At 35.8% G+C, this 21,311-nt stretch overlaps 1 protein-coding gene across 1 annotated transcript in view; it reads left to right on the top strand.

Annotated features, from left to right (window-relative positions):
* Positions 1–19,472, top strand: part of MMP16 (matrix metallopeptidase 16) — a 283,636-nt gene extending 264,164 nt beyond the window's left edge. Inside the window, exons 8-10 of the mRNA XM_007084324.3 lie at positions 1,891–2,041; positions 11,794–11,909; positions 18,780–19,472. Coding sequence (XP_007084386.1) covers positions 1,891–2,041; positions 11,794–11,909; positions 18,780–19,114 — 602 coding nt within the window. The 3' untranslated portion in view covers positions 19,115–19,472. The remainder of the gene's footprint in view (positions 1–1,890; positions 2,042–11,793; positions 11,910–18,779) is intronic.
* The last annotated feature ends 1,839 nt before the right edge of the window (positions 19,473–21,311 follow it).

Here is a 21,311-nt window from a genome sequence, read left to right as displayed (position 1 = left end):
AAAGACACCTAACTGAATCTAGCCTGAAGACATGTTTTTGTTTGTTTGTTTGTTTGTTTGTTTGTTTGTTTGTTTGTTTGTTGGGGGGGTTATTTTTTTGTTTTGTTTTGCTTTTGCTTTCTGTTGTGTTCAGGTTATCATAGTCCTCATCTAGGGGTAGTATTGAAATATTGTAACAAGTAAGTCTTACATCTATTAGAAGGAGCATAGGATACACTTTGTCAGTGTATCCTATGTTGGTGTGGGTGGTAGATAGAATTTTAGGGCAATGTATATTTGCTGACTTTTATGGATGTGTCTCAGTATTTGGATACCTCATCCACTCTAGTTGTAAGCTCGCCCTTGAAAGTATTTAAGTGTGGGATCATCACTCCCAGCCCCTACTTCCGATTTAGAATTTAGAATAAGAGAAGAGGGCAGGAAAAAAAGGCTTGGGAAATGTCAACATTTAAGAACTGGGAAGAAGGGGCGCCTGGGTGACTCAATCGTGTAAGCATTCAACTCTTGGTTTCAGCTCAGGTCATGATCTCACAGTTCATAGGTTTGAGCCCCGAGTTGAGCTCTGCATTATCAGTACAGAGCCTGCTTGAAATTCTTTCTCTCCCTCTCTCTCTGTTCCTCCCCCACTTGTGCACCCTCTCTCTTTCTCTTTCTCAAAATTAAAATAATAATAATAATATTAATAATAATAATAAAAAGAACTGAGAGGAAAAGTAAAACAGAAAGGAGGGGCGTTTGGGTTCAGTCAGTTAAGCGACTGACTCTTTATTTCAGCTCAGGTCATGATCTCACAGTTCATGAGTTGGAGCCCTGCAATGGGCTCTGTGCTGACAGCATAGAGCCTGCTTGGAATTCTCTGTCTTCTTCCCTTTCTCTGCCCCTCCCCTGCTAGCTCTCTCTCTCTCTCTTTCTCTCTCTCTCTCACAAATAAACATTAATAAAAAACAAAAACACAAAGGAGCAGCTTAAGAAAAAATTACCCCGACCACCAAAAAAAAAAAAAAAAGAAAAGAAAAAAATGTTTCTAGCAGCTTAGAGAGAAAAGTACTTTAACTGGGCAACTGTGTCAATAGATAGGGGTGGAGAATGATTTCCTTGGAAAGCATTGGCAACTCCAGAGCAAAAATTCTCAGGGGAAAGTTGGTATTAAGTCAACTTTCAGTGGAATGAGGAATGGTTGTAGACTCCTTGAGAGGCAGTACCAAAGAGGGGAGTGGTAAGCACAGTTGGCCAGTGGGATAGGATGTGAGGAAGTGTGTTGCCTACAGATAATTTCAAAACAGCAATAAAACTGACTAAAGTTTGTCTTCTTGTTAATATCGCCATGCTCTGGCAATTCCAAACAAGGTTAGGGTTAAAATTCTCTTCCCCTAGGCTACCACTCTTAAAGAGAGGGATAGAGCACATAGGGTGAAAGGAAAATGACTTTATAAGACCAAAGGACCTTGTAAATGTTTATAATAATAGGAAAAGAGCAGCCTGGAGGATGTGTTTCAATGGAGTACAGGTTATACTCAGTAAAGCAATCTGAGGATACACAGAATGCACAAAACACAGGAATGATTTAGCCTCATAGAAAAAATAGAGCCTCCAATTCCTAGAGGAAAACTCCTGATTCTTGATTCAGAATTGTTGTATTATGGCAAGTTGTAGATATTTTGGGTTTCTTGAGTTAATTCACAGATTCTGATTCCATTATTACATAGTTACTCATTTTATCCACTTTTGAAGACAATCTTTCAACAATAACATCGAAGTGCCAAAAGTGACTACTACTTAGTTATTTTATGGATTTCATGTAAAATGATTTTAAATGCATTGTGTTAATAGATATAGTCTAATTTCTGACATTAAATGATTGTATTCTGCATTTGCACTTATTTCATACAGGTAACAAATATTGGGTGTTTAAGGATACAACCCTACAACCCGGCTATCCTCATGACTTGATTACTCTTGGGAGTGGAACTCCCCCGCATGGAATTGATTCAGCCATTTGGTGGGAAGACGTTGGGAAAACCTATTTCTTCAAGGGGGACAGGTCAGTACACATTTCACTTGGGAAAGACAGTTAACTAATGTTTAGAGAAGCTAATATTTCTCCTCTATAGTGGATGTGTATTGTTGATTAAGAATCTGTGTGATATAAAGACAAGAATTAATGAAATCAAAAGCATTTTTAAACAACATTCAAGATAATATTCCTGTAATATACCCACATAATATGACCTTCTTAGGAATGTACATGTTCTTCCTCTTCTCCATCACTTATCATGCCTATAAATCTGTGTAGGCAGCATATCTCTAATCCTGCAATGCATTTTCTTGACGTTTTACTTAACTTTATTTTAAAAGCACTTTATCGCACAGTCTGTTTTGTTTGCTTGTTTTCGTATTCAAAATTAAAGTTTTACACTCTGCATGTAATTAACTGAGCATTTTCAAATAATCCAGTTTAGTCATGGGTTCTAGTTCTTAAGAAGCTGATTGTTTAGGTACCTACAAACAGGTGTTATGAGCTATCACTTAGCTTAAAGTGTAATTAATATCCCTTCCCTGTAACTTTCTTTCTTTTCTTTTCCTTTCTTTTCATTTTCTTATATGGCATTAGTAAAAATTGAGTGAACTATACTAGTCTTATGACTTGTGGCATCTACTAGGCTCCACTCCTGTGCATTTTTGATATAAATTGCACATAAAATGTAACTGGAAGTCTGTTTTTTATTGGTTTAATTTAGTATTAGGTAGAAGAAGTAATAGAGATGAAAAATAAATTTTTAATTACACTACTACTAGCTGGGTCAAATGTGACACTCAGTATAATTTTTTGTATGTAGAAGACTTAAGTATGCATTTTATAGTAAATTAAAAATACATAAGTAGGAGTGCCTGGGTGGCTGAGTCGGTTTAGCGTCTGACTTTGATTTCAGCTCAGGTCACAGTCTCATGGTTCTTGGGATTGAGCCCAGCGTCGGACCCTGTGCTGACAGCCCAGAGCCTGCTTGGGATTCTCTCTCTCCCTGTCTGTCTGCCCCATCCCGGCTTTCTCTCTCTCTCTCAATAAATAAATAAACTTAAAAATATACATACACATACACACAAACACACATAGGAACAACAGGCTTTAATGTGCAACACCTAGTATTGAGTTTGCCTTATAATCTTGGCAAAGACTTTTGGCAAATCTTGTTTAACCCTATAATATGTCTCCAACTTTAGTAGAAAAATATGTAAGGATATAAACTTTATTTTATGATGTGTTTTTTTTAAACTTAAAATTTTTTTAAGGTTTACTTATGTTTAATTAATTAATTTTAATTAATTTTATGGAGATAGAGCATGAGCAGGGGAGGGAAAGAGAGAGAGGGAGACACAGAATCTGAAGCAGGCTCCAGGCCCTGAGCTGTCAGCACAGAGCCCGATGCAGGGCTCAAACTCACGAGCTGTGAGATCATGACCTGAGTCGAAGTCGGATGCTTAACCGACTGAACCACCCAGGTGCCCCTTTATTTTGCAATTTGTAATTTTTTATTGCAAATGATTTCAGACATGGAGCTTTATCTGTGAACAAAAAACTCCTATAATTTATCTTCATGGATTAGACTATATACTTTTTAATTTATTCTGTTACTAACTTTCTATACATTTGATTTGTGTATACTTCTATAGCAAAATGTTCGTAAACTTGCAAGCAATATCATGAAACTAAAGTTTTGCTACGTGTTTCTTGCCAAATCACAAAACAAAAAAGGTCTATCAAACAAAAAATCTATTGAAGGAGAAGATTCTACTTATAGCCACAAAAAGTTGATTCTCAGCAAGATATAAGTGGGTAGAGTATGAAAGAAGAAAGAAGAAATTGATGGCCACAGCATGGTGACCACTAATGAAAATAAATCTGCAGACTTATAACATATTCCTTAAAATAACAACCCTGAAGGTTGTTAGAGTTTAAGCCCCCAGCCAGTTTAATTGCTTGAATGTACCCTTTCAGGACCAGGTTCAATAAGGAGTGTTTTGTTGGGTTTTTTGGGGGGTGGGGGATGGAGAAAGGCATAGAAACAAAAGGCTGACAAAACACACTTCTGCAGGACATTTCATGTAACAGTTTTAATGAGGATTTCCCAGATGGTAACAAAAACTGCCATTCTATGATCAGAAAGCCTGTTTTGTTTTGTTTTTTCACACATGCCAATACTACTTTTAAAATGTTTCCAACCTAAAATTCAGCACTTATTGAAAAATTTAAGTTTAGAAACTAAATGTGCACTGTCTCAAATAAGTGAAATCAATGAAGGTTAGATACCAAATTCATACTAGAATGAAGGCCATAGTAAATGGGAAAAGGAGTTTTAGTTCATTTGTTTCCTACTTGAGACGCTTGCTACATGCAAATATAACAAAATATGGAGAAATATTTTGTTTTAAGCTCTGCCTAAATAACTTTTTTTATAGGTTTAAAAAATATTTATAAGTTGGTGCTCCCAGTGGCTCAGTCAGTTAAGCATCTTGCTTTGGCTCAGGTCACGATCTCAGGGTTCACAAGTTCTACAGCTCAGAGCCTGGAGCCTGCTTCAGATTTTGTGTCTCCCTCTCTCTCTGCCTCTCCCCCACTCCTGCTCTCTCTCTCTCTCTCTCTCTCTTTCTCTCTCTCTCTCTCTCTCTCAAAAATAAATAAACATTTTAAAAAATTGTTTTAATATTTATAAGCAAGAATCCAATTAATTTCCATGTGTGTGATCTTCTGTAACATTTCATGAGTCACAGGTGGCTTATAAGCAGATTCCTTCATATTCATATAATTCTATAATTCCAAAATCACAATTTTTCAATACTTTCATTCTAGATTATAAGTAGATGGATAAGACATTAAACTACCTGACTGAAACATATGAACAACAATTTGGTTGTCACTTTTGTATAAGAATTCAGTGAGTCTTTATTCCTTATAGACTGTATATTTTTAATACCTATCAGTTTTTTTAACATTTTATTTATTTTCCGAGTATATTTTTGAGAGAAAACACTGAATATTGCTTTGTCCTTACTTCTCCCTCTTCTCCTACTGCTCTTTCTGCTTAAGAAGGGTGGCAGGGGATGGATGATTGCTGATTAGTTGGTTTCTATTTCTCTAAAGCTAAGAGAAGAAGGAGATTTTAGAAATCATCTAGTCCAGGTGTAAAAAACTCAACTGCCTTAAGGGGCCAAGCAAATAATGTATATACTACCAGGTACAGCAATAGTATGTAAGGCAATAATAGTAGGTAGTGTAGTGAGTGGGAAAGTACAAATATACTAGAAGAGCACTCAAAATCAGAATCATTATTTAATTTTCTAGACATACAAAGCACAGACTTAATATGATTTGGTCCAAGTGCTACCATATGTCAGCCCCGCATCCTGTCCATGTCCTACCAGCGTGTAGACAAACTCAATTACACTCCACAGGAATTCATCCTTCTCTAACCCAACTGCCCATGCTGATAGTATGAATATGAGACAGACTTTTCAATTCTCAACAGCTCTAATTCCCACTTCCTTAAGGTTTCTATAGTACTCCCGGCACAGCCCTCATTCATTTATTCAAAAAAATATTTTGAGCACATATGATGTGACTGACATGTGTTCTCAAGAAAGGACCACAAGGCTTCTGCTTCCGTGGCACTTAGCTTCTATTAAAGGAGGCAATAGTATGCAGGAAACAAGTAAATGAGCCTAATCTTTTAACACTGAGAAATGCTACAAAGAAATAAAGCAAAGTGATAATGTGATAGAGACTCATGGGTGGGAAGCAGTGTTTGGAAAATTGGTGTAGAAGTCAGAGCCCTTGCTGAAGGAGACACAAGAGTGGGGCCTTGGATGGGTGAAGTTTCAGCCACAGGAAACTGTTTGGAACAATATGTTGTAGGCAGATAACATAGTAGTGCAAAAGCAATAATACTGGAATATTTAAATCCAGTAAAACATTGTGGCTACAACATAGCCAGTTAAGTGGTAAAGGTAATCGGTAAGTCAAATAGGTAAGCATGGGCCAGATTATATGGAGCCCTATAGACCATGACAAATGTGTTGGATTTGATTCTAGTCCAGTGAAAAAGTATGGAAGGCATTTTCAGCAGGAAAGCAAGATGATCTGATGTGTATTCACAGACATCACTGTGGCTTCTGAGTAAAGAATGGGCTTCAAGAGTGGAAGCAGAGGGTCACCGGGAGGCTGTTGGAGTCGTACAGGAGGATACGATGGTAGCGGTGGAGACGGAGGAAAAGGAATGGGTACATGATATATTTTGAGTGTAATCAGAACAGTCTTTCTTATGGCTTGGATTTTAGGGGTGAGAAAAAAGCAAATTAAAGATAACTTCTAGGTTTTTCACCTCAAAAATGGAAACGGTGGTGCCCTTTCTGGAGATAGAGCAGACTGGGGAAGGAATATTGGGGAAAGGGGATTAAAAGATTGAAAATGTGCATATTTAGTTTGAGATGTCTGTTTCACACACCAACTGGAGGAATTAAGTGGGTACCTGGATAGCTTGAGTTTGCCTCAGTGGAAAGGTCAGTCTGAGGTACACACTGGAGAATGATTGACATAAATTGTATTGATAGCAGGGGACTACATCAAATGTCCTAAGTGTACAGATAGCTAAAGATGAATAGTTGAAATGATGGCTCTTTAAATAGATCTGTAAAGTCAGATTAAAATTTCCAGTATTTCACTATTTCACATACAGCCTGGAACTCACTTCCTCAGATTCCTACTTGCCCTTTTCTTAATACACTATAATTTGATACTTGGATACATTTTGATCCTCATAGCATTTAACTCTAAAAGGCTATGTTTCTAACTCATCTGTCAGCATCTTCTCACAGATACATTCCCTATGGCCATACTTCATTCTAAGCTTAACTTTTAACAAGTTTAAGATATGTTCAAAGAAAGACAAAATTTAGATCCACTTTTGTTTTTACTGTTATCACCCTTAATAGTCAAACAGAAAAACATTTATTTCCTTCAGCTTAACTTGTGTGTTTATGAAGCAATTACTCAATATATGTGTTTTTAAGATCATTCAACACAGTGTAAATTGGTATCTCCAATTCTGTTGCATCACTAAGAATGTTTCTGAAGAGTGGGACTTTGTATAATTATTTGGGTATGAAAAAAGAAGGGGTGCTGTATTTTGTGTAACTTAACAGAAGCGAGTAGTCTTGACTCTGGAGTACAGATGAGACAAAGTAAGATGAAGAAATGGCTGGGTCACGTGAAATTACCCTTGGAGCCATTTTTTGTTCAGTTTGAATTTGGTATGTATACCATTCCAGAATTTTCTATACCATTTTTTCTTAGCAGAGAAATTTAACAAAATGCTATATACCATTACATGGACAACTTTTGTCTCTTATGGATGTGACCCATGCTTAAGTCAAATAAAATGAATAAATCTCATTTCTAATCATAATTTATTTTGAAGCATTGATTTGCAGTGCTTTTCTCAAAGAATCAGCAATCTAAAGTCATAATTCTACATGAGAGATAACTGATATATCGGAAGAAAAAAAACTATAAATTTCATTTATAATAGGTTTTATCATTTGCTGACCATCCTGCACAAAATTCCATTTTTTTCCATTATAATATCTAAACTGTAAACCCCCAAATAGTTTATTTACCCAGGTTTCATCTGAATATGTTAATATGCTTCTCAGGGAACCCGTAAACTTATTTTTCAGGGAGAAAAACATCAGTGGGATGAGCTCTTTGTTCATTTTGAAATATGTTCAAATATGTTGGAAATTAAAATGCTAACTTGTATTTATGAATAAGCTTCAGCACCTCTTATAAGACAGCTCTGAATATAGTTAGATGATTCTAATCACATTCAAGTTTACTGGATATATATCAAAACTGCCACATAGCAGATAACTGAGGGTCCAAGCCTACACTGAGTGTTTCAAAAATTGTGAAATGATCCCAAATTATAATTTTGCATTATCTGTCAGTGACGAAAGGGAGGAATGTTTTTACTCTGATAAATTCATACCAGAATTATGTTCCTACAAGAGAGTGTAATAGAATTCACATTCCATTAATATTTTCTTGAAATTGTGATCTCTATGAATCTTATGTGCTTGGCATATAATATAGGTGCTCAAAAAAGTGTTGGTGGGCAAATGACTGAACAGAAGGAGGGAAGAAGGAAAATTATACTTAAGTATGTTAAGAGGTTGAGAGAGAGTACTGAGAGTAAGAATGCTATGCCCAAGGGAAACAATAACACTAACATGCTAAACTATGAAGCTGAGAGTATTAGAGTTTCAACTCTGCAACTTTTCAAAAGAGTGAATGTGACTAAATCATTATCTTTTAACTGAGTTGAGTGACTATACATACTAAATCTATGGTTAGGACATCATCATAGAAAGCATTGTAATATGCAGTATAAAAGATTGTTGAGGGACTTAAATGAAATAAAATAAAATAATGTATGTGTATAAATTTATTTATAGCTACAAAAGCCTATATAAATTACTGGTATCGTTATAAGAACATCGCTACAACTACTTCTCAGAGAACAAACCTGGTTTCTAAGAATGTAGTTAATCTTTCTTAAATGACACACAGGGTGTGATCCCATTGTCCCCAGGATTTGTAATTGTTCAAAACTTCTGACATAGCAATATTGAAAAGCTTACTTTAAGTTGTAGTTTATATCCAAAAATAACATTTATTATAAGTAAGTCATTATTTAATCTATCATGGAGGGAAAAACCCTACCAAGTAAACCTTGATACAGTATCTACTGTAAAGTACATTCTGATTTTAGAGATGTAAAATGCGAAAAAAAGCTTTTCTTAGAATCTGTGAAAATGAGGCATTAAACATTTTCTCTCTGAGAGGTTTTCTTTTCTTTTCTTTTCTTTTCTTTTCTTTTCTTTTCTTTTCTTTTTTTAATGTTTATTTATTTTGAGAGAGAAAGAGTATGCTCATGAGCGGGGCAGGGGAGAGAGAGAGAAAGAGACAAAGAATTCCAAACGGCCTCTGTCCTGCCAGTATAGAGCCTGACATGGGGCTCGATCTCACAAACCCTGTGATCATGACGTGACCCAAAATCAAGAGTCGGACTCTTAACTGACTGAACCACCCAGGTGCCCCTGAGAGGCTTTCTTTATGGTCAAGTGCAGGAACCAGTTGACATGTATGTCTATTGTAAACACAAATGAAATATTTACTGAAGAGATGATATCTTGAAATTTAACCAGAGTAACCATTCTATATTCATCATAGAATGTTCTGTGAGAAAGAAATATTCAGAAATATTTTTAAAGCAGATGTTCCCATGAACTAAATATGAAAGAAAATATACTTCAAAATTGGTAGAACATTACACTAATGATTCTGCCTTCTTGTCTTCAGAAAACAGGCCCAGTCACCATTATATTAGCTCAGTCTTCTCCATGAAGCTTTTCCTGATCTTTCCATCAGAACTGTTCTCATCTTCTTTTGATGAGAATCTGTGACAAATACCTGTAACAGGGTATTTCCCTCTTTGGCTAAAATCTGCCTTGTGGCTTACTTATTGGAATACTTCATGAAACAATCTTTTTCTCTTTTCCATGTAAACATTGAGGATGGAGGAATTGCTAATATTCCAGATGTTACTTGAATGGATGTTTCTAGGAACTATAGCAAAACCTTATGTACAAAACCCCAGAACTCAATAGATAAAGAATCTTCCATAGACCTAGAATAGGAAAATATCCAAAAAAGACCAGGAAATGCTTATTTTTTTCTGATTTCAGCCAAAATACCTGAGATAATGAATTAAGTATGTCACTTCCCAAACCTGTGTTGGTAAAACACTAGCTTTAGAAGATGGAAAGAGATGTTTAGTGGGAAAACAAGGCAAAAGGTTGTCAAATAAATTTAAATTTGGAAAACCGTATTTGGTGGGCACAGAGGAAAGAGGAAGGAATTTTAAAATCAGACCAATTGCTTATAAATCTATCCCTTATTGTCCTCTTAGAAGTCTCCTCTCTTAACAGGGGACAATGATGACTGTCTGATTGGTTTGTTGTGATTAAACGAGATGATGCACAGAGCATATGCCTGCCCTAAAGTGTCAGGAATACTGGGAACTGCCAATAGCTTCACCCCAGCTTTGTCATTCCTTTTGAATATTCAACACATAAACTTCTTTGACTCTTAGAACATATAAACAATCATGACTGATCCCCAGGAGGGCAGGTTACAGTTTGTTTTTTGGATGTCTAGCAGTTCTGGGAAAGTGGCTGAAGGGCCACCATGTGAAGGCATGGGGATCTAGAGTTCTGACTCTTGGCGAGCTTTCCTTTTATCTGTTTTCCTATCTATACACTGAGGACTCCAGTCAAGACCTGCCCTAAAGTCTACACTCATATACTCTTCAACAACTCCACTTTGATGTCTAGCAGGTACCTGAATTTAACATGTCTAAAACCAAAATCGTGATTCTTCAAACCAGCCCAACTCACCTTCCCCCACTTCCCTATCTCACTGAATGGCAACATTATTCTTCCACATGTTCGGGCCCCAGATTCTTGAGTTGCACTCAACTTCCTTCTCTCAGATCTTGCATTCAACTCATTAGTAAGCTCTTTGAGATTTCCCTTCAAAATATATCCCAATCCCTTGAATTACCATCAACTCTACGGTTTACATTCCAGTCCAAGGACTGTTGCAGTGACATCCTAACTGGGATTCCTGCTTCTATTTTACCTCCTTAAGTCTATTTAACTCACAGCACCCAGCATGTTCCTTTAAAAAATAAGCCAGATCTTGAAGCTCCTCTGCTCAAAATCTGTGTTGGCCTCACATATCCCTTAGAGAAAACCCAGAAGCTTTGCTGTAGCATAAAGGTCTATCTAATCTTAGATTCTGTTCCCACTCTGAACTTTTCTTCCACTAACCAGCTCAATTCTAGTCACCCTAGCCTTCTTGTGGATGCCTAAGTGCTCCAAGTTTGTGCCTGCCACAGTAACTTTCAATAACTAGTTCCTCTACCTGGAACTTCTTCTCCCAAAAGCTATATGTGTTGCACCTCACTTCTTTCTGCTTTCTGCTCAAATGTCTGACACAGGAAGGACCTCTCTGTTCACTAAAATGGCTTTCCCATATGCCTAGCTAACTTTATCTGCTTGTTTTCTAAATCTTACCACCTCCTACCATAGTATGTATTTATTAATAAATTGTTTTATTGCCTATATGTATCCTAAAATTTAAAAAGATGAGAGCTGGGCATGTCTGCTTTGTTCAAGGTTATATCTCTATAGTGTCTACAATATGCCAGGGACATAAAAGGTACTCAGTAAATATTTGTTAAGTGAACAAATGAATGAAAAATGAATCAAGATTCTGCTTAAGATGATTCCAAAGAAATAAAAATAAAAGTGTTCTGCTGCCTAAGAAAGATTTTTCAAAAATCATGAAAACCTCTTACTCATCCTTAGGTTGATGAAACCCTTTTGAATTGAAAATATATTTAGGAAGCACAATATACTTAGCTAGAATTTTTAAATTAATTTTAGCAGACAGAATAAATATACAATAATAATACCCATTTTTAATGTGTGCGAGACAGAAAACAGAATGAATGTTCTTTGTATCCAATGTCTTTCTAATGTTTTTAATCAGTTTTGTAAATCATTAACAGCATACAGCAAGGATTTAATGAATGTTAGCTATTACTGTGTATACATAATTTCCTTCTCTATGCATGTGTTTTGTTTTTTGTTGTTTTTGTTTATTATCCTTTTTAGATATTGGAGATATAGTGAAGAAATGAAGACCATGGATCCTGGCTATCCCAAACCAATCACCGTCTGGAAAGGTATCCCTGAATCTCCTCAGGGAGCCTTTGTGCACAAAGAAAATGGTATGCAGCATATGCATTATATATTTCATGAGTTTACGAAATATTTTAATAATGCATTCTAATTTTTCATTATGAGAGATTAAATCATTAGAAAATACCATACTAGGGCCATAATATATTTATGTGAACTTTCCTTCGTAAATTTATGCTTAATATTATGCTTCAGATGTTTTTTTTTACCTCAGCTTATTTTAGTTTATAAGAAAAAAATGAAGGTAATGTTTTAAAATGAAGGGTGTGGATACCTTCGAAGTAACCTTGCCTATTTTTCTATTAAAATTACTAGAAAGTTAAGAGCAGACATATATAGGACAGGAGCTGGTCACAAGGAAGGTATAAGTGTGGCCTGAGACACAAAGACATCCAGCAATTGTGCATGCTGAAGATGTTAATTTTTAATGTGCACTTTTGGCTTAGAGTGTCAGCAAACAGGGAAGATTCCAACTCAATACAGTCAGGCTAAGTGGCTGAATGATTGCTCAATAACAAGAAGCAGATCAGAGACCTGCCCGTGTTCCTTGCTCTCCATCTCAAGATTTGAGTTTCAGCCAGGTCCAAAGTAGAAAGTTAGCCAAGCGACGGAAAATCCATACACTCCTATCTGTTGGTATATGTAAAATCTGAACATTTCTCTCCTCATCCAGAGATTAGTAAATAGGAATAAACCATAATAATAATTAAATATTCCAGAACAATACACAGTATTCCAGAACAATGGAAAGAGAAATAATTCTGAAATACATAGAAAAAGCACACCATAAGAAAATGATATACCATTTGGGTCCTCAATAGCATGAAAGTCTGTAACATATACGCAACAAGAACAAAATAAATATCACTTGCAGGAACAAAATTAAATGTGTCGGATGAGGAAAGAACAAAAACGTTTACTGAAGAAATAGGAGGAAAATGAAAATCAACACCACCACTGAAAACTGTAATTAATCATCAGCATATTGCCAGAGTTGAAGACAACTATGCACTGAGTGTAACCCTGAAGGAACTGAGACCTGGAATGAATAAATACCGATCAGAAAAGTCTAAGTACACAAACTGTATTATGACCCTTGTTATATGAAGTGATATACTACATGCTCTATGAAAGTACCCCACAAGTAATATAGTGTAGGCAGAGACAAAGTCAGAAAGAACCTAGAAGCTCTGATCATATAACTTGTTGAGAATTATAGGGGTTTTTTGTATATTCTATTGGTTCATAGAATTAAAAGACCAAGTTAAGATAAAGCCAGTATGTGATAAAAGCAGAAATGCACAGGAAAGGACAGATAGAAATGAAAACATATCTTTCAAAAGGTTATCAATAAAAAAATGAGGGAAGTAACAGTGCAGCCACATTGGAGGCTGTAAAACCAGATCAAAATAAGTTCAAAACCTCAAACTATACAGATGAATTTGAAAAGGACAAAGGAATGAAAGAAATAGGTGAAAAATGATCACATGGAGGCCGAAAATTGAAATTACCCCTACGAATTATAGGTGTCACCGAGGAAGAAGCTAGAGGAGAGGAGATTTCTTGAGGTTAAATTAAAGGGCTTTTATTAAAGCCCAGATAAAACCAACTCTACGTAATATTTACAGAAGTCTTACCACTGCTCTAGACTGTCTTCAGTAAAGATTATCACATAGTATACAAAAATATTGCAAAGAAAATTCAACCGAGATCTCACTGGTTATTACCTCTAGCAAGTTTGATAATAGTTTCTCATTCCTTATCTTTGTTTTATTAACTTTCTAAACTGAGTCTACCTTTTATAATAAAAATAACTTTTAAAATAAGTAATAAATTGTTTCAAAAGATTTAAAAAATACACATAATTTTTTTAAAGTTTATTTATTTTGAGACAGAGAGAGAGTGCAAGTGTGGGAAGGGCAGAGAGAGAGGGGGAGAGAGAGAATCCCAAGCAGGCTCCGCATTTTATCACTGCAGAGCCCAGCATGGGGCTCAAACTTATGAACCATGAGATCATGACCTGAGTTGAAGTCAAATGCTTAACTGACTGAGCCACCCAGGCACCCCTGAAAAAGTACACATTGTCTGAATTCCTTACCACATTAACTTTTCATTTTCCCTGCTTCTATTTACAAGGCCTCTAATATCTGAGATCTGATCAGATTCTCTGGGGAGAAATCATAATTATATTAAAAAAAATCTTGATGCCCCCTGTCCCATGGCTTTTCATATTCTTTTCCATCTGAATATTTAATCATATTCATTCTGTATAAATCAGTGAAATTGTGCTGAAGAGTATATTCTGAACTGAATTAACTCTTTCATAAATAGTTTCTGAACAAGTATGAAGCAACACATCAAAATTGTTTAAGTTAGAATACATACTTATATTCTTTTGGTTATATTAATACAATTAACAAAATACTATCAGTTTTCACCCCTGCCAAAATTCCTACTCAATTTTTTGTGTCCTACAAAACAGGACTGAGACTACCAAGATCATATTCCTATGAGCATTTTCCCCACTCTCTACCCACCTCAAAGGTCAATTTCAGAAGGGGGAAAAAAACAAGTTTTCTTTTATTCAGAATTTCGAGGCTTCTCTTCACATAGTAAAAAATAATTTTGTAAAATACTGACAAAGAACATGTTGGGGAAAAATCAACGCTTACAAATGACTAAAACCTACAGATGAAACTGCAGTATGTCTATGTTTTCTGGACCCCTCCTGTCCAGTCCCCTCTTTGATTTGACTTCAACATTGAGTCACCCTTCATCTTTCAGGCTCTCCTCCTTGAATATCCTTTTTTGCTTACCCTATCCCTTGCACTCAAAATCTCATAATAATCAGCTTATATGCTCATTATCCGCTCTGATGTAAACTCTTTGAAGACAGTCACATAGTAAACATTCAATAAATATTAGTAGTATAAATTAATTTTATGCCTCCCATTACTCTAAAAATTCACTGCCTGGAGGAGATATCTCATTTATCTGAAACACTTGTTCTGTACAATAGCAATACCAAACGATCTGGAAGGCCTTGGTCTGTCAACAGCAAAGTCTCCTCTTTTCATTATCTACAGATGTCATGCTTGTAGCTTCTTACCTTAAATTCATAGTTTACACAATTTCTTCCCTTGGATTTGTGTATGAAAGATGAAAAGTTCAAACTATTAAGTAAACAAATTTGTATTTGTAGTTTGACTCAAAGTAATTCCCCATAAGTCTATGTGCATGGTATTTGATAGTCATAAAGTTAAAGATGATAGAACACTGAATGTTTTCTCTGGTTTATCCTTCTGTCAGCGTAGGAATTTGTTCCTTAGAATCGTCTCCTAGTGGTAATCTTTAAAAAAAAAAAGTCTACAGATTCAGCAATTCAGCTATAGGTTTTTGAAGAGTGCGTTTTATATTATATGCCTCCCTATATACCTACTGGTATTAATTTTGCCATTTTTATAAATGAAATATGAATACTTGGTGCTATTTATTGAATGCCTATCATGTATCAGTTGTGCTACATAAATTCATTATCTAATTGTCCAACATAAATAACTTTTTATGTAATTATTATTTATTAATGAGGAAACTGGCATCAGCTAGTTTAAGTAACTTATTCATGATCATAAGAAAGGCAAGATTATATATTTGAGGTTTGAAACTAGAACATTCTAGCCCCACTGAATGTGCTATAATGTACTATCTCCAAAGAGGAAAATTTAACACCATTCTCTACATTATATCATTAAGGTAACTGATTATCTGTCAAGTCTGGCTTAATTTTTCATCGTGTCACGCTAGACAAATTCAGGCTTTCTCAGAATGTAGCTTCCTGAGCCATCATCCTCCTGGTTTTTGCCTGTAACCATCTAAACAGTTTTCTCATTGTCCTGTCTACTTTTAGTTTCTGAAAACACAGCAATATAAATGAGATTTGAGTCATGAAGAATATAGTGGAATGATTTCTTCTTAACATTTATTATTTGACCATGTTTTAAGCAAGAACAAGTTTTTAACACATACTAAAATTTTAGTGAAGAATCACTGAATTACCTCTCCCTCAAATTGTTTCTATGTTACTTGCCATCAAGGCATACCACCTAGGTATTCTATATTTTCTCCTTAGAAAGTGCACTTCTACGGTAAATACAAGATTCTACTTTTAAACCGTTGCATTTCATTTTGCTGGTTGCAGCCCTACTTTAGCCTGATTCTTGATTCTGTTCATTTGCTATAGTCCCTACTCCCCATTCTCACCCTGGGTTAAAATATACAAGTGAAATTCAAACACATATTTCCACAAGATTCAGTTTATTCATTCACATTTATTAAACACTAATTAACTTCTTACTAATAAATATATCAGAGTGGAAAACAGAGAACACATAGGCACTGTCATCCAAGAACATCTACTAAGTTAGAACAAGACAATTATGATAGACAATGTCTCATTACATTTTAGGATTAAGCAATAGAAAAGTCACCAGTAAAATCCAGTCAAATATGAAAGAAGAAAAAGCTGTCACATAATACATTACAGCCCCACTGAATTCTTTCTCAGAATTTCTCAAAAAATGGTAATTTGGGTAAGAATTCATCTCAGGTTGCTATTCTTATTAGCATAACATCTAGGACAGTGTAACATCAAAGCTACTCTCAAAAAGGAAGAAAAATGAGTACATCAACATTTCTTCAACCAGGTGCTATTTCATAAGTGGGGAAACAAAACCAGACCTACATTATTGAGTGAGATGAATATTGTGGGATCAAGGTTTGAGAGATTTCTATTACCATGATTTCAGGCCATTTCTTTTCAAGTATTTTTATTATTTAAATTCTATGGACTAGATATGTTACCTCATAACAAATATATTCAGTAAACTAAAATCCTACTCCTTTATGTGGAGTGTGCTACTATAAAATTTGGCCTGTATAAATGTAAAAATGGAAACTTCTGAACTTTTGCATCGTACCCAGTAGGTTCACAGTAATTAGCTTTGACTAAAAATTAAAGATGAGGACACTTCCAGCTGTTGGTTTCCAGTTTATAAATATAAGAAGTAAATTCACCTGTTTCGAAGGTCTGTTTAATTCTAAATCAATGCCATTATTCAACAGTGATTGTCTAATGTACTATTATCTGGCAAGTCTTCAACGTTTCTTCATCCAAGCTTGTTGAGTAATTACATTGGATTTCATTAGTGTGATCAAATACCAGCTCCCTGCTGAAATATTTGAATCTACATACACCTGCTTTCACTTGGCAAGTTACTCTGATTGCAAAACTGCCCTTCGAAACTAAAGGCACCAGCAGATTTTTATGGCATTGAACAGAATGATTTCCAAAATGAAGTGACCTGAAGTGCTGGTCTCTCTGAGATGAAATTTTTGGAAAGGTGTCAGAGTTTTTTGTTGCATGGGTGTTACCTCTCACACCTGTGATGTTTAATCAAGAAGCATTTGTTAAAAGAGATCTCTAAAGGACACAGTTTTAGAAAAACCATTAAGTATTCAGTCTCCAGAACTAGATCAAGATTTAAATTCTGCTTTCACCAGGACTTGGACATATTATTTTATCTCTGAGCCTCGGTATCTTTGCCTGAAAAGTATAGGTGCATAATTCCACCTGACAGAATGGTTATGAGTATTAAAATATGTCATTTACTGAGTTTTAAACACAGTACTTCTTACATAATAAGTGATCAATAATACAGGTTAAAGAAAACCATCATAAATGATTATTAGGCCTACTATTCAAAACAGCTCCCAAAATAAAGTTTTTAATTATAGCATTAAAACATTTCTTCTTGGCTTCTTGAATTTTATCTCAAAATAAGAATTAAGTCCAATGAGTGTGAGTGTATTCACAAAGAAACTTGACATGAAGAAGCTCTGATGAAAAGAACTTTTTTTCCCCAATAAAAACAACAAAAATTGAGAGAACAGCCCTAAACACACACACACACACACACACACACCAGCTTTCAAAGTCTATTATCTGCATCCATAATGTTTTGGAACAGAAAGCATATGTACTGCTAGTTACATGAGCTTTCCACAGACCACCTCCTCCCCCATGAAATATGTCAGTTGGAAATATTAAAGATAGAATTGTAGATTGATAGATACTCTACTTTATTAATCCTTCACTATATAAGTAAATAAGAATGTTAAACGAAAAGGACAAAAGGAGAAGGAAGAAAATGGGCATGATGTAGAACCAGAAATAAGGTTAGTGCAGAAATACTCTAAATACTTATTTACTTGCTGAGATTGCCAACAGGCAAAGGAAAACATCCCTATAGTTTTATAACTTACGAATCGTGATGATTTCTCGTCCAAATGACAAAAGCAAACCTATTGTTTAGGTACAACTGCTCCTGATACTAAGATGACTAGAAATTCCCCCTGAGGTGTTTCATGGAGAGGCCTCCTCATCATGTATTGTACAATGTCCTGTCGACAGCGGTCAGCGGGCAAACAGTTCTTCGGTTTATAAGGCTGTTTCAGCAGCTTTTAACATAGGTTGATATTATCACCCTGATGTGTAATTCTGAAACAGCAACCTTATAAGTGAAAAATAAGGTCAAGTTCTCTTTCCAGACTAGGAGTAGATGTGTACAGCATGATCTTTCAACATTCTGCTGTAGATACTTTGGCTCTTGGCTAAGCTTTCCATAGGCATTAGAGGGCACAATTCCTACAGCATATCGGCCAGATTCATTTCAACAAGTGGCTGAGCTGAAGATGTGTTCTTCCTACAAAAACTGAGGGGCCTTCACATACATCATTTACAAAGTAGCCTAATTAAAATGTAAATCTAACTGAACTAAAATTTCTATCCATATACACTTTCAAAATAAGTGGTACCCATCTGTGTGTGTTTCCCCCTCTAGGCTTTACGTATTTCTACAAAGGGAAGGAGTACTGGAAATTCAACAACCAGATACTCAAAGTAGAACCTGGATATCCCAGATCCATCCTCAAGGATTTTATGGGCTGTGATGGACCAACAGACAGAGATAAAGAAGGACACAGCCCACCAGACGATGTAGACATTGTCATCAAACTGGACAACACAGCCAGCACTGTGAAAGCCATAGCTATTGTCATTCCCTGCATCTTGGCCTTATGTCTCCTTGTATTGGTTTACACTGTGTTCCAGTTCAAGAGGAAAGGAACACCCCGCCACATACTGTACTGTAAACGCTCTATGCAAGAGTGGGTGTGATGTAGGGTTTTTTTTCTTTCTTTCTTTTCCAGGAGTTTGTGGTAACTTGAGATTCAAGACAAGAGCTGTTATGCTGTTTCCTAGCTAGGAGCAGGCTTGTGGCAGCCTGATTCAGGGCTGACCTTTCAAACCCAGAGGGTTGCTGGTCCTGCACATGAGTGGAAATACACTCATGGGGAAGCTTCCATGATGCACAGTATCTGCCGTTCTTCAGTCCTTTGTCTTTCTTTGTCATTCAGTTCTAGGCCTTTCCTCTGCACGCTCAATGCCCAGTAAATTTTCAGGATTAACTAAAGAAGAGGAAAAAAAGAAGAAAAGATTCTTCTTAAAGGTTTCTAATATTATTTTCCTTCTGAAGTCTGAGCCCATATCTGGGGGAAAAAAAAAAAAGCAAAATGGAAAACCCATGAATTTTGCTTTAAAGCAAAGAAAAAAAAAAAAAGTTAAACAAAAAACCCACAATTGAACTTTCAGGAAAGTGTGAAGACCCAAAACAGCTTTGTCTCCAAAGAAGATAGCTCTCTGACTGCTATGGATAGTCTCCTACACTTCATTTTTGTCAGGTGGGAGATCTGGAAAATACATGCAGGACTTTAGACTGTTGGGACAGCCATTTTCCAACAAACAAGGGGCCAAAATATCTGCAATATAGTAACAGCCTTAATAATAATACATCCATTTTTCGTTTTATACAGCTGTTCTCAGCTATGTCCTCAATGTTTCATCACATTTATACTCATAGCTATATTCAAACAGGACCTTTTGATTGTTTTTGAAGTGTTTCTAATCCCCTTCCTGCCACCCGACCCCTGCATCATTGTGATAATCTCCCCAAGTTGTATTAGGCCATTGCCCCAGGCCTTCCATGGGTCTGTCAGAAATATTCATTATAAGCGGAGCAAGAAGCAGTATGTCTCCAAAGTGGTTTAAAGTGACAGTTATTTTACAAGGATATGTGACACTAGTAATACATTGGTGTAACCCTTTGAGAACTATCAGATCAGCTTTCAGAGTCTTAGGCTTGTCAGTCTTGCTGTCTGGTAACTTACAGAACTGGGCAATGGTAAACACAGGCACAGGTTCAAGAAGTTCAGGTTTTTAAAAAAGATATCCTATAACCCCATGTAATTTTTAAGAGATTTACGGTACTACGTAAATGCATTTATAGCAAACAGAAATGATGTTCCTTGCCAAAAAATTTTCTGGCAAATAAAAAGATATTTTATTAAGAAAATATAAGAGTGAAATTTTATTCGAAGAAGTGATTATGATAGCCTAAGTCTTTTTTTTATTTTTCTTAGACATACTGAATTTCTGTTTTAAGGTCCATTGCATGAAAATTCAATTTGCCTTGGTACATGCAGTTAGCATTGCCATTTTACAAATGATTTAAAATGATGACTCTGAGATTGCATGAATATCTCTAGTACATTACCTATTGCATGTCAACCATAGTTCTCAAAGGGTTAGTGTGGCTTCTGGCATTTAGCCATCCATTTGATCACTGACAGAGCCAAGAGACCACCAAAGCATTTCATTGTTGAGTGTAATTTGTCCTAACAGCAGTATTGTCATTTTCATGTGACCTGCAGAGCAGGTTTGTATCAATATTTTTTTCCTAGAGAAAAGTCAGCAACTGACAGACCTCTTTATTGATTTTTAGGAGCTGCTTCTTGCAGTGAAAGGCTTTACAGCCACTGGGCTGTGAACTTATTAGAGATGGTCAGAACGAACGCACCCCATGAGTCAGACATTGGCTTTGTGTGAAAGCCAGCTTTTGAGGGGATTAGCTTTTGAAACAATGAACAGCTTGCCTTGAACTTGATTATTGATCTGTTGACTGTCATTAACAACAACTTAAACATTGTCTTCTGTGAAAATTTTCCTTGAAGAGTCCTGTTTTATGTCTTTGCCCTTTGACCTTTAACTTGCAAACTGGCACAAACTGAAGGAAATCTGGTATTGCTTCTCCTTTGGAGTGTTAATTGTACTCTAAAACCCTAGTAAGCATGAGCTGTTTCCTTAGAGTAGAGAGAGAGAGAGAGAAAGAGTGTCGACGGTGGTTCTGCAGATGGACACTTTGCAATTTACATGCACACTCGAAAAATGCCCTGTAGGTAGAAGTGACTTTTAATTTTCCTTTAATATAATTTCAAGTCTAAATTCATCATTTTAGGTACAAATATAAAACTATAGG

Source organism: Panthera tigris, chromosome F2 (genome assembly GCF_018350195.1).
Source record: "Panthera tigris isolate Pti1 chromosome F2, P.tigris_Pti1_mat1.1, whole genome shotgun sequence".
In the NCBI taxonomy this organism is placed as follows: Eukaryota; Metazoa; Chordata; class Mammalia; order Carnivora; family Felidae; genus Panthera; species Panthera tigris.
Note: the sequence above shows the minus strand (reverse complement) of the source record. Positions and strands in the feature narration are given on the sequence as shown.